General features: G+C 38.2%; 1 protein-coding gene across 1 annotated transcript in view; it reads left to right on the top strand.

The window, feature by feature from the left end:
* The window catches only part of LOC123509324 (1-phosphatidylinositol 4,5-bisphosphate phosphodiesterase-like), a 66,782-nt gene that overhangs the window by 51,955 nt on the left and 1,582 nt on the right, over positions 1 to 13,245 (top strand). The window contains 8 exon segments of the mRNA XM_045263553.1: positions 12 to 218; positions 690 to 828; positions 831 to 853; positions 2,696 to 2,900; positions 4,605 to 4,844; positions 5,865 to 6,036; positions 7,725 to 7,922; positions 9,726 to 9,972. Coding sequence (XP_045119488.1) covers positions 12 to 218; positions 690 to 828; positions 831 to 853; positions 2,696 to 2,900; positions 4,605 to 4,844; positions 5,865 to 6,036; positions 7,725 to 7,922; positions 9,726 to 9,972 — 1,431 coding nt within the window.

Below are 13,245 nucleotides of genomic sequence, written 5' to 3'. Positions count from 1 at the left end.
CAAACACACAGGTCTTCTGGAATGCCGGCTGCCAAATGGTGTCGCTTAACTTCCAAACACCGGATTTACCAATGCAGTTGAACCAGGGCAAGTTTGAGTACAATGGAGGTTGTGGTTACCTGCTCAAACCAGACTTCATGAGGAGACAAGATCGTACGTTTGACCCGTTTGCAGAGTCCCCGGTGGATGGTGTGATCGCCGCCCAGGTCGCTGTGACGGTACGTTTTTGGTGTTTTTTTTTTTTTTTTTCTACATTTTTATTTTTTGTTTTTTTTTTTGTTTAGTTTTTAATGTGTTTTTTTTTTAATCAAAACACACAGAAAGAACACCAACAAACGGAAACACAAAGAAACACCCCAAAAATATTTATAAAAAAAACACCCAAACACCTTTTTTTGTTTTTTTTACAACCAAAACACACGGAAAGAACACTGACAAACACAAAGAAATCCAAACGCTCAAAAAAACACCAAAACTGATCCAAACACACACAAAACACTCAAACGCACACAAAATCAACCAAAAAAAGCACAATTTGATCCAGACTAATCCAAACGCACACAAAAACACACCAAAAAAACACCCAAACGGACACAAAATAAAGAAAAACACACAATTTGATCCAAACTAATCCAAACACACAAAAACACCCAGATGCACACAATCTGATCCAAACACCGGGATTCCAGGTCATCGCAGGTCAGTTCCTCTCGGATAAGAAAGTTGGAACATACGTGGAAGTGGACATGTATGGTTTGCCCACAGACACCATACGGAAGGAGTTTAGGACACGTATGATTCCTGGCAATGGTCTTAACCCAAGCTACAATGAGAGCCATTCTTGTTCCGAAAGGTTGGTGTTTTTTTTTTATTTATTTATTTATTTATTTTTTTTTTTTTTTTTTTTTTTTTTTTTTTTTTCATTTTCAGGTGTTTTTTTTTTTTTGTGTTTTGAATTGTGTGTTTTTATTTATTTTTTTGCGTTTGTGTGTTTGTTTTAGTTTTTTTTTTCAGTTTTTCAGTTTTTTTTTTTTTTATCTATTTTTTGTATGTTTGTGTTTTGTTGAAAGGTGTGTGTTTGTTTGTGTGTGTGTATGTATGTGTGTGTTTTTGTTTTTATCAATTTTTTGTATGTTTGTGTTTTGTTGAAAGGTGCGTGTTTGCTTGTGTGTATGTATGCATGTGTTTTTGTCTGTGTTTGTTTGCGTTTATGTTTGTTTTGTTTTTATCAAATTTTCAGGGTTTTTTTTATCTTTTGTGTGTGTTTTGAAAGGTGTGTGTGTTTGTTTGTGTGTGTGTGTATGTATGTTTTTGTCTGTGTTTGTTTGTGTTTGTTTTGTTTTGTTTCTTTCAATTTTTAGCTTTTTTTTATCCATATTTTTGCGTTTTGTTGAAAGGTGTGTGTGTGTGTGTTTGTGTGTGTGTTTTTTTGTCTGCATTTTTTTGTGTTTGTGTGTTTTGTATGTATTTTCCCAGTAAAACACCCATAAAAACCACTAACCCAAACCAAACATAACCTAGCCTAACCCTCCAAAAAAAAAACACGGAAAAAAAACACCATAACTCCATGTAAAAACACCCACTAAAAACACCCCTAAAATAACCAAAACACAAAAAAAAAAACACTATTTGAAACACTGAAAAAGCACCGTAACACCCATAAACACCCAAAAAACACAAAAACATCAAAATTAACCACCAAAAACACCATAAACCCACATAACCCCCTTTTAATCCAAACGCAAACCCCTACAGGTCATATGCCTGGACTTGGTGGTGCAGTGTTTTGCCACCAAAAAAAATACACAAAAAACACTGTAACAATAAGTAAAAAAAAACACCCCAAAAAACACCAAAAAACACTAATCCTAGGAAAAAAGACTTAAAACCAAAAAAAAAACACGAACACCAGAAAAAAACACTCCCCCAAAAAAACCCCAGAAAAACTAACTCCAGAAAAAACACTCCAAAAAGCATAAAAAAAACACTAATCCCAGAAATAAAACACAAAAACCCCAAACACCCCAAAAAAAGCTAACCTCTAGAAATCAAACACAGAAAACACCCAAAGTGACCCAAAACATCATAACCTAACCCCTTTTAATCCAAACGCAAACCCCAACAACAGGTCGTACTTCCGGACTTGGCGGTGCTGCGTTTTGAAAAAAAAAAAAAAAACATTAACCCTAGGAAGAAAAAAAAAGAAAACCAAAAAAACACAAACCCTAGGAAAAACACCCAAAAAAACTAACCCCAGAAAAACACCCCAAAAACAAAAAATACACACCAAAAAAAAAAAAACCCCAAAAAACACACCAAAAACACCAAAAAAACATTAACCCTAGAAATCAAACAAAAACACCCAAAAGACCCAAAACACCATAACCTAACCCCATTTAATCCAAAAGCAAACCCCCACAACAGGTCGTACTCCCGGACTTGGCGGTGCTGCGTTTTAAAAAAAAAAAAAACACTAACCCTAGGAAGAAAAAAAAACAAAACCAAAAAAACACAAACCTTAGGAAAAACAAAAAAAAAACCAAAAAAACACCCAAAATAAAAAACCTAAAAACACCAAAAAAAAACCCAAAACACCAATAAACCATTAACCCTAGAAATCAAACAAAAAACACCTAAAAGACCCAAAACACCATAACCAAACCCCATTTAATCCAAAAGCAAACCCCCACAACAGGTCGTACTCCCGGACTTGGCGGTGCTGCGTTTTGGCGTGTTTGACGAGAACGGGAAGATGTTAGGCCAGCGAATTTTACCACTGGACGGATTGCAGGCTGGATTTCGTCACATCTCTCTTAGAACTGAAGGGAACTTTCCAATGTCCCTTCCTATGTTGTTTTGTAATATAGAACTCAAGATTTACGTTCCTGATGGCTTGGGAGGTAAGTGGAGGTGTTTGGGTGTGTTTGTGGTGTGTTTTGGTGTGTTTGGTGTGTTTAGGTGTGTTTCTGGGTGTTTGTGGTGTGTTTTGGATGTGTTTAGGTGTGTTTTGTAGTGTTTGTGGTGTGTTTCGAGTGTTTGGTGGTGTTTGGATGTGTTTGGGGATGTTTGGATGTGTTTGGGGATGTTTGGGTGGTGTTTGGGTGGGGTTTGGCATGTTTGAGGGTGTTTTTGTGGTGTTTAAGTGGAATTTGAAGGTGTTTGGTGTGTGCCTAGGGGTGTTTGTTTTGTAGAAGTGTGTTTGAGGGTGTTTGGTGGTGTTTGGATGTGTTTGGGTGTGTTTTGGCATGTTTGAGGGTGTTTTTGTGGTGATTAGGTGGAATTTGAAGGTGTTTGGTATGTTCCTAGGGGTGTTTGTTTTGTAGAAGTGTGTTTGAGGGTGTTTGGATGTGTTTGGGGGTGCTTGGATGTGTTTGGGTGGAGTTTGGGTGTGTTTTGGCTTGTTTGAGGGTGTTTTTGTGGTGTTTAGGTGGAATTTGAAGGTGTTTGATGTGTGCCTAGGGGGTGTTTGTTTTGTAGAAGTGTGTTTGAGGGTGTTTGGATTTGTTGAACTGAAGGGAACTTTCCAATGTCCCTTCCTATGTTGTTTTGTAATATAGAACTCAAGATTTACGTTCCTGATGGCTTGGGAGGTAAGTGGAGGTGTTTGGGTGTGTTTTGGTGTGTTTTGTGGTGTTTGTGGTGTGTTTTGGTGTGTTTCTGGGTGTTTGTGGGGTGTTTAGGTGTGTTTTGTGGTGTTTGGGTGTGTTTTGGCATGTTTTGGTGGTGTTTGGGGTGTTTGGATGTTTTGGGGTATTTAGGTGGTGTTTGGGCGTTTTGTGGTGTTTGGGTGTGTTTCTGGATGTTTTGTGTGTTTTTGGTGGTGTTTGGGTGTGTTTAGGGATGTTTGGTGTGTGTTTAGGTGGTGTTTTGGTGTGTTTGATGTGTTTATGTGTTATGGTGTGTGTTTGGGTGTGTTTGGTGGTGTTTGGGTGTATGTGTGTGTGTGAGAGAGAGAGAGAGAGAGAGAAAAAACAAACTCAGAGACCAAACTTAACCAAATTTTTAACCTTATTTAAAAACCTAATCTAACTTAACCCACAAAAAAAAAAAAAAAAAAAAAAAGAAAAATGTCAGTAAAAATATAAATAAATAATTGAAGAATGGAAAGAGAGAAAGGAAGGCAAAAAAAACCTAATCGCCGTGGTACAGTGGGACCCCTGCGTGCTTTGGGGTCCGAGGGGTCTCCAAGCACACGGGTTCAAATCCTGTCCACGGTCTTGTAGGTTGGGCTTCCTCTCTCAGGGCAAAGGTTTCCATAAAAAGTAGCCATTTAGCCCAGAACTTCCTGTGAAAAATCCCACATGGTAGAAATAAATAGGTAAATAATCTTAACCTTAACTCTAACCTAACCTAACCTAACCTAACCCAACCCAACCTAACCTAACCTAACCTAACCCAACCTAACCAACCCAACCCAACCCAACCAAACCCAACCCAACCTAACCTAACCTAACCTAACCCAACCCAACCCAACCCAACCTAACATAACCCAACCTAACCCAAACCAAACCAAACCTAACCTAACCTAACCTAACCCAACCCAACCCAACCTAACCCAACCCAACCCAACCCAACCTAACCTAACCTAACCTAACTCACCGCAGACTTGATGGACGCGTTGTCGGACCCTCGAGCCTTCTTGAGTGCACAGGAGAAGCGAGAGCAGCAGATGAAGGCGATGGGGATTGAGGCTACAGATATTGACACCAAGCAGCTGAAGGGTGGCAAAGGAGGTGGTGCCAAGCCTGCTGGTGGTGCTGGAGGGGCCAAGGCTGGGGCAGGGGGCAAGGCTGGTGCAGGGGCCAAGCCAGGTGCTGCTGGGGCCAAGAAGGAGGAGGAGACTGGTGAGTGTTTGTTTTGGTGTTTGTTTTTGTGTGTGATTTGATGTAAAGGAAATCTCTCTCTCTCTCTCTCTCTCTCTCTCTCTCTCTCTCTCTCTCTCTCTCTCTCTCTCTCTCTCTCTCTCTCTCCCATCCCACAGTTTAGTTTGTGTTGATTGCCTTGAATAAAACACCACAAAACACACTAAAACACCCATAAATACATCCCAAATTTACACACAAAAAAAACCACTTAAAACAAACAAAAAACACATAAAAACATGCTGAAGTACACAGAAAAATAAAAACACCACAAAAACCACTAAAACACCACTAAAACACCCCAAAGACACCCCAAAGCACCCTTTAAAACACTTTCCCTTCACACCTTTCCACAGTTCAGTTTGTGTCAAATAATTCCAGTAAAACACCACAAAACGCACCCAGATACATATAAAAATGCACTAAAACACACTAAAACACCCCTAAATATACCCCGGAAAAACAAACATAAAAAACACCAAAATACACACAAAAAACACCACAAAACACACTAAAACACCCCTATATACACACGTCCCCCAATAAACACCATAAAACACACAAAAACACGCAAAAACACCTCTAACTCACACGAAAAACACCCACAAAACGGCCATTAAAACATACTTTCTCCACACCTCAATGAAGACCGTAAGAAAACACAGAACACACAAAAGAAAACACACTAAAACACTCTAAACACACTAAAACACCACAAAACACACTAAAACACCCCTAAATACACCCCAAATACACACACCCCAAAAAAAAACACCATAAAAACACACTAAAACACCCCAAATAAACCCTTTCAAAAAGAAACTAAAACAAAACACCATAAAAACACACTAAAACACCCCAGATTCCCCCCTCTAAAAAAAAAAAAAACTTAAAAACACACTAAAACACACCTTAAATACACCTCAAATACACACATCCCCAAAAACACCCCAAACACACAAAAAACACCCCTTAAAACATACTCTCCGCACCATTCCCCAGTTGAGTATGAACCTATCAACTTGGAGAGCTTACGAACACAGAAGAACTTTTTGAAGGCCACCAAGAAGCAGCAGAAGGAACTGGAGACTTTGAGGAAGAAGCACATGAAGGAACGCCTCACTATACAGAAAGGACAGTGCAGTGCTATTGAGAAGCTGGCCAAGGGAAAGAAGTAAGCTGTAACTCTCTCTCTCTTTCTCTATTTATTATTATTGCTTATTTATTGACAATTTGACCTTCTAACCTAACCTAACCTAGTCTTGCCTCACCATACTTCTTTCTCACTGCCAGAATGATGTATTTCTTGTTATCTTGTATTTTTATGGTAACTGTTGTCCTGATCTTGCTAACCATTACTCTCAGTCCTTCATACCTTTCTCTGGCACACTCTGGAACTCCCTGCCTGCTTCTGTATTTCCAGCTCTACTACAAGAGTTAACCAGTACTCTCAATCCTTCACCACTATTCTGTCCACCTCCCTGATGCAAGAGTTAACCAGTACTCTCAATCCTTCACCACTATTCTGTCCACCTCCCTGATGCAAGAGTTAACCAGTACTCTCAATCCTTCACCAGTCACCACTATTCTGTCCACCTCCCTGATGCAAGAGTTAACCAGTACTCTCAATCCTTCACCACTATTCTGTCCACCTCCCTGATGCAAGAGTTAACCAGTACTCTCAATCCTTCACCACTATTCTGTCCACCTCCCTGATGCAAGAGTTAACCAGTACTCTCAATCCTTCACCACTATTCTGTCCACCTCCCTGATGCAAGAGTTAACCAGTACTCTCAATCCTTCACCACTATTCTGTCCACCTCCCTGATGCAAGAGTTAACCAGTACTCTCAATCCTTCACCACTATTCTGTCCACCCCTGATGCAAGAGTTAACCAGTACTCTCAATCCTTCACCACCTCCATCCTTCACCACTATTCTGTCCACCTCCCTGATGCAAGAGTTAACCAGTACTCTCAATCCTTCACCACTATTCTGTCCACCTCCCTGATGCAAGAGTTAACCAGTACTCTCAATCCTTCACCACTATTCTGTCCACCTCCCTGATGCAAGAGTTAACCAGTACTCTCAATCCTTCACCACTATTCTGTCCACCTCCCTGATGCAAGAGTTAACCAGTACTCTCAATCCTTCACCACTATTCTGTCCACCTCCCTGATGCAAGAGTTAACCAGTACTCTCAATCCTTCACCACTATTCTGTCCACCTCCCTGATGCAAGAGTTAACCAGTACTCTCAATCCTTCACCACTATTCTGTCCACCTCCCTGATGCAAGAGTTAACCAGTACTCTCAATCCTTCACACCTTTCTCTGGCACACTCTGGAACTCCCTGCCTGCTTCTGTGTCTCCACCTTCCTACCACTTCACTGCATTTAAGAGGGAGCTTTCAACACATTTGTCCCTTCATTGTGGCTAACTCTCAGACCTGCAAGGGGACTGGCTACTAAGTGGGCATTTTTATATGGGATTTATGTTTCCCTTGACCAGCTTTCCCATTCTTACATCCAAAGAAACACCACCATACATCCCAAAATACCCCAAACACCCCCAAAACACCCACAAATCTCAGTAAAACACCACCAAAACACTGCAAGACACCAAAAAAAACACAAACACACCAAACACCCCCAAAACACTCAAAACACCAAAACACTCCAAAAACACCCAAAACACACAAAACACCCCAAAACACCACAAAACCCTTAAAACACCACAAAATACCCAAAAAACACCCCAAAACCCCTTTAAAAACCACAAAACATCCTATACACACCTAAAACACCCCAAAAACAACCCCAAACCTTTCAAAAACACCCTAAAACACCTCTATTTTTCCGCAGGGACGTGATGGACGACCCTAAGATCAAGGCGCTAGTGACGGACCAGATGACACAGTGGTCGGTGATGATGGAGAAGCACAGGAAGGAGGAGTGGGAGATGTTGAAGGAACATTTGAAGAGCCAGGAGGACATTCTGAAGAAACTCATGGAGGAGGAACAGCAAGCCCAGATCAAGAAGATGGAAGTCAAACATGAACAGTGAGTGTTGTGGGGGTGTTTGGGTGTGTTTTGGGTGTTTTTTGGGGTGTTTTTTTTAAGTTTGAGGGTGTTTTGGGTATGTTTTGTGGTGTTTTTTGTATTTTTTGTGTTTTTGTGGTGTTTTGGGTGTGTTTTGGTGTTTTATGTTTGGGTGTTTTGGGGTGTTTTAAGTTTGAGGTGTTTTGGGTGTGGTGTGTTTGTATGTTTTGGGGGTGTTTTGGGGTGTTTTTAAGTTTGAGGTGTTTTGGGTGTGTTTGTGGTGTTTTGTATGTTTTGGGTGTTTTTTTTTAAGTTTGAGGGTGTTTTGGGTATGTTTTGTGGTGTTTTGTATGTTTTGGGGTGTTTTTTAAGTTTGAGGTGTTTTGGGTGTGTTTTGTGGTGTTTTGTATGTTTGGGGTGTTTTGGGGTGTTTTTAAAGGGTGTTTTGAGTTTGTGTTTTGGGTGTGTTTTGTGGTGTTTTGTATGTTTTCAGTGTGTTTTGGGGTGTTTTTTATTTTAAGTGTTTTGGGTATGTTTTGGGTGTTTTTAAGTTTGGGGGTGTTTTGGGTATGTTTTGTGGTGTTTTGTATGTTTTCAGTGTGCTTTGGGGTGTTTTTTGTTTTAAGTTTGAGGTGTTTTGGGTATGTTTTGTGGTGTTTTGTATGTTTGAGGGTGTTTTGGGGTGTTTTTTTTAAGTTTGAGGATGTTTTGGGTATGTTTTGTGGTGTTTTGTATGTTTTTGTGATGTTTGGGTATGTTTTGTGGTGTTTGGTTGTGTTTTGTGGTGTTTTTGGGGGTTTTGTATGTTTTGGAATGTTTAAGTGTGTTTTGTGGTGTTTTGGTGTGTTTTGGATGTTTTGTGGTGTTTGGTTGTGTTTTGTGGTGTTCTTTTGGGGGGGTGTTTTGTATGTTTTGGAATGTTTAGGTGTATTTTGTGGTGTTTTTTGGGTGTGTTTTGAATGTTTTGGGATATTTGTGTGTGTTTTGGATGTTTTGTGGTGTTTTGGGGTGTTTGGGTGTGTTTTGTGGTGTTTTTGTTGGTGGTGTGAGTGCTTGGGTGGTGTTTTGGATGTTTTGGGATGTTTGGATGTATTTGGGATGTTTTGGGGTGTTTGGGTATGTTTTATGGTGTTTTTGGGAGTGTTATGAGTACATGGGGTGTGTGTTTGAGGGTGTTTGTGGTGTTTTTTTGGATGTTTTGGGGTGTTTTCTAGTGTTTTTGGGGTGTTGTGGGTGTTTTTGGAGGCGTAGTGGGTGTTTGAGTGTGTTCAAGGGTGTATGTGGTGAGTTTGGGGTGTTTTGTGGTGTTTTTGTGGGTGTTTGGCGTTTTGAGTGTTTGATGTTTGTTTTTGTAAGCGTTTTTGTAGAATTTGTGTTTAGGTGTGTTTAGGTGAAAAGTGAATGTTTTGTGGTGTATGTGGTGAGTGTTGTGGTGTTTTGTGGTGTTGTGGGTGCTTGGGTGTGTGTAGTTGATTATTTTGAGTGTTTTGTGTGTTTTAGGCTGTTTTTTCTGTGTTTTTCTGTGTTTTTCTGTTTAACCCTTTCAAATTCATTCTGGTGACTATTTGGTGATTTCTTACAGCTTCAGAAACTCATGTGGGGGATTGAAATAGTGAGAGAGAGAGAGAGAGAGAGAGAGAGTTAAAGAAAAAACTAACTTAAGCTAACCAAATCTAAGAGAGAGAGAAAAAAAATAATCGAACTGAACTAAATAGAGAGAGAGAGAGAGAGAGAAAACCTTACCCAACTCAACCCAAACCCAACCCAACCCAACCCAACCCAACCCAACCAACCCAACCTAACCCAACCCAACCCAACCCGCAGAGAGAACAAGGAAATGAAGGCAGCCCAAGCAAAGGCAGCCGTGGACACAGCAAAGGACGTGAACGCAGACAAGACCCTGAAGACCAAGGCAGACCGGGACAGGAGGCTGAAGGAGAAGAATCAGAACAACACCAAGCGATTTATTGAGGAGCGGAAAATCTCGGCCATGAAGCAAGGCAAACAGAAGGAGAAGCTGAAGAAGGTGCATGATGGGCAGATGGGCCAGCTCTCCAAGGACATCCAGCTGGTACGACTGTGTGGATAGGTGGATACATGGGTCCAGAAGTGGTTTTGTGTGTGGATAGACAGTTTTTAGTGTGTTTTGGAGTTTTTGTTTGTGGATAGACAGTTTTTAGTGTGTTTTGGAGTGTTTGTGTGTGGATAGGCAATTTTTTGTGTGTGGATAGATGGATTTAGAGTGTGTTTGCATGTGGATTTGCAATTTTTAGTGTGTTTGAGTGTTTTTGTGTGGATAGGCAATTTTCAGTGCATTTTGTTGTGTGGGTAGGTGATTCTAGGACATCCAGCTGGTATGAGTGTGTGGATAGGTGGATAGATGGGTGGATAAGTGGATATTTAGCAGGTATGGTGTGTTTTGTGGCCATGAAGCAAGGCAAACAGAAAGAGAAGCTGAAGAAGGTGCATGATGGGCAGATGGGCCAGCTCTCCAAGGACATCCAGCTGGTACGACTGTGTGGATAGGTGGATACATGGGTCCAGAAGTGGTTTGTGTGTGTGGATAGACAGTTTTTTGTGTTTAGTTGTGTGGGTAGGTAATTCTAGGACATCCAGCTGGTATGAGTGTTTGGATAGGTGGATAGATGGGTGGATAAGTGGATATTTAGCAGTTTTGAGTGTTTTTGTGTGTGGATAGACAGTTTTAGTGTGTTTTGAGTTTTTGTGTGTGGATAGGCAATTTTTGTGTTTTGTGTGCGGATAGATGGATTTAGAGTGTGTTTGCATGCAGATTTGTAATTTTCAGTGTGTTTGAGTGTTTTTGTGTGTGGATAGGCAATTTTTAATGTATTTTGTTGTGTGGATAGGTGATTTTAGGACATCCATCTACTAGGAGTGTGTGGATAGGTGGATAAATGATTGGATTAGCAGGTGGATAAGTGGATTTAGTGTGTTGGTGTGTGGGTAGATGGTTTCAGTGTTGAGTTGTGGATTTGGTGGTAGGATTGTGTGGATAAGTGGATAGGTACAGTAGTGGGTGGATAGGATGAATGACCAGCAGATGGGGGCAGCTCTCCAAGGACATCCACCTGGTATGACTGTGTGGCTAGGTGGATACGAGTGGATTACCCTTAATTTACCCTTATTTTATCCCTATTTACCCTTATTTTACCCTTATTTACCCTTATTTTACCCTTATTTAACCTTATTTTAGCCCTATTTACCCTTATTTTACCCTTATTTATCCTTAATTACCCTTATTTTACCATTATTTTACCCTTAATTTACCCTTACCATTATTTACCCTTATTTTACCCTTATTTTACCCTTATTTACCCTTATTTTACCCTTATTTACCCGTATTTACCATTATTTGCCCTTATTTATCCTTAATTACCCTTATTTTACCCTTATTTATACCTATTTACCCTTATTTTACTCTTAATTTACCCTTACCCTTATTTAACCCTTATTTACCTTTTTACCCTTATTTACCCTTATTTTACCCTTAATTACCCTTATTTTACCCTTAATTTAGCCTTATTTACCCTTAATTACCCTTATTTTACCCTTATTTTACCCTTATCCTTAATTACCATTATTTTACCCTTAATTTACCCTTATTTTATTCCTATTTACCCTTATTTACCATTATTTTACCCTTATTTACCCTTATTTTTCCTTATTTTTCCTTATTTTTTAAAGATTTACCCTAATTATTTGTTTTCCCTTATTTTTTATTATTGTTTTAGTTTACCCTTAATTTTTCCTTATTTTAAGCTGATTTACCCTTAATTTACCCTTATTTTACCATTTTTTACCCTCAATTTTCCTTATTTTGTCTTATTTTACCCTTATTTTGTCTAGTTTACCATTTTTCCTTATTATCCATTATTTTACCATTATTTTTGTTAGTTTCCCCTTATTTTTTGTTAGTTTCCCATTATTTAGTCCTTATTTTTACCATTTTTTTCCTTATTATCCCTTATTTTACCCTTATTTTTGTGAGTTTCCCTTCATTTTACCCTTATTTTTGTTAGTTTCCCTTCATTTTTCCCTTATTTTGGTTAGTTTCCCTTCATTTTACCATTATTTAGTCTATTTTACCATTTTTTTTCCTTATTCCTTATTTTACCCTTATTTTCTAAGTTTTACCCTTATTTTTGTTAGTTTCCCTTCATTTTTCCCTCATTTTGGTTAGTTTTCCCTTATTTTATCGTATTTTACCCTTATTTTCTCCTTATTTTACCATTTTTCCCTATTATCCATTATTTTACCCTTATTTTTGTTAGTTTTCCTTCATTTTACCATTATTTTTTCCTTATTTTACCATTTTTTCTGTATTATCCCTTATTTTACCATTATTTTCTTAGTTTTACCCTTATTTTACCATTATTTTACCATTTTTTCCGTATTATCCCTTATTTTATCCTTATTTTCTTAGTTTTACACTTATTTTTGTTAGTTTGCCTTTATTTTCCCTTATTTTGGTTAGTTTCCCCTTATTTTCCTTTCATTTTACCATTTAGTCCTTATTTTACCATTTTCTTAGTCATTTTCTCTTAGTTTACCCTTAGTTTCCCTTATTTTACCCTTATTTACCCTTATTTTGTCTTATTTCCCTTATTTTTTGCAGTTTTATTTAGTTTATCCTTATTTTGTCTTATTTTACTCTTATTTTCCCTTATTTTATCATTAATTACCTTATTTTCCCTTATTTTATCATTAATTACCTTATTTTCCCTTATTTTACCATTAATTACTTTTATTTTCCCTTATTTTACCATTAATTTCCCTTATTTTACCATTAATTACCCTTAGTTTCCTTATTTTACCATTAATTACCCTTATTTTCCTTATTTTACCATTAATTACCCTTAGTTTCCTTATTTTACCATTAATTACCCTTATTTTCCCTTATTTTACCATTAATTACCCTTAGTTTCCCTTATTTTACCATTAATTACCCTTATTTTCCCTTATTTTACCATTAATTACCCTTAGTTTCCCTTATTTTACCATTAATTACCCTTAGTTTCTCTTATTTTATCATTAGTTACCCTTATTTTTCATAGTTTACCCATTTATTTGTTAGTTTATCCTTATTTTACCCTTATTTTGCTGAGTTTTCCCTTATTTTTGGTCATTTTATTTAATTCACCCTTAGTTTACCATTAATTACCATTAGTTTCCCTTATTTTGTCTTATTTTCCCTAATTTTTGTTGTTTTATTTAGTTTACCCTTATTTAGTCATATTTTACCCTTATTTTACCATTAATTACCCTTATTTTCAGTTTCCCCCTTAGTTTTGTTATTTTACCCTTAGTTTCCCTTATTTTCCAT

The sequence above is a fragment of the Portunus trituberculatus genome, chromosome 26, assembly GCF_017591435.1.
Source record: "Portunus trituberculatus isolate SZX2019 chromosome 26, ASM1759143v1, whole genome shotgun sequence".
Taxonomy (NCBI): Eukaryota; Metazoa; Arthropoda; class Malacostraca; order Decapoda; family Portunidae; genus Portunus; species Portunus trituberculatus.
Note: the sequence above shows the minus strand (reverse complement) of the source record. Positions and strands in the feature narration are given on the sequence as shown.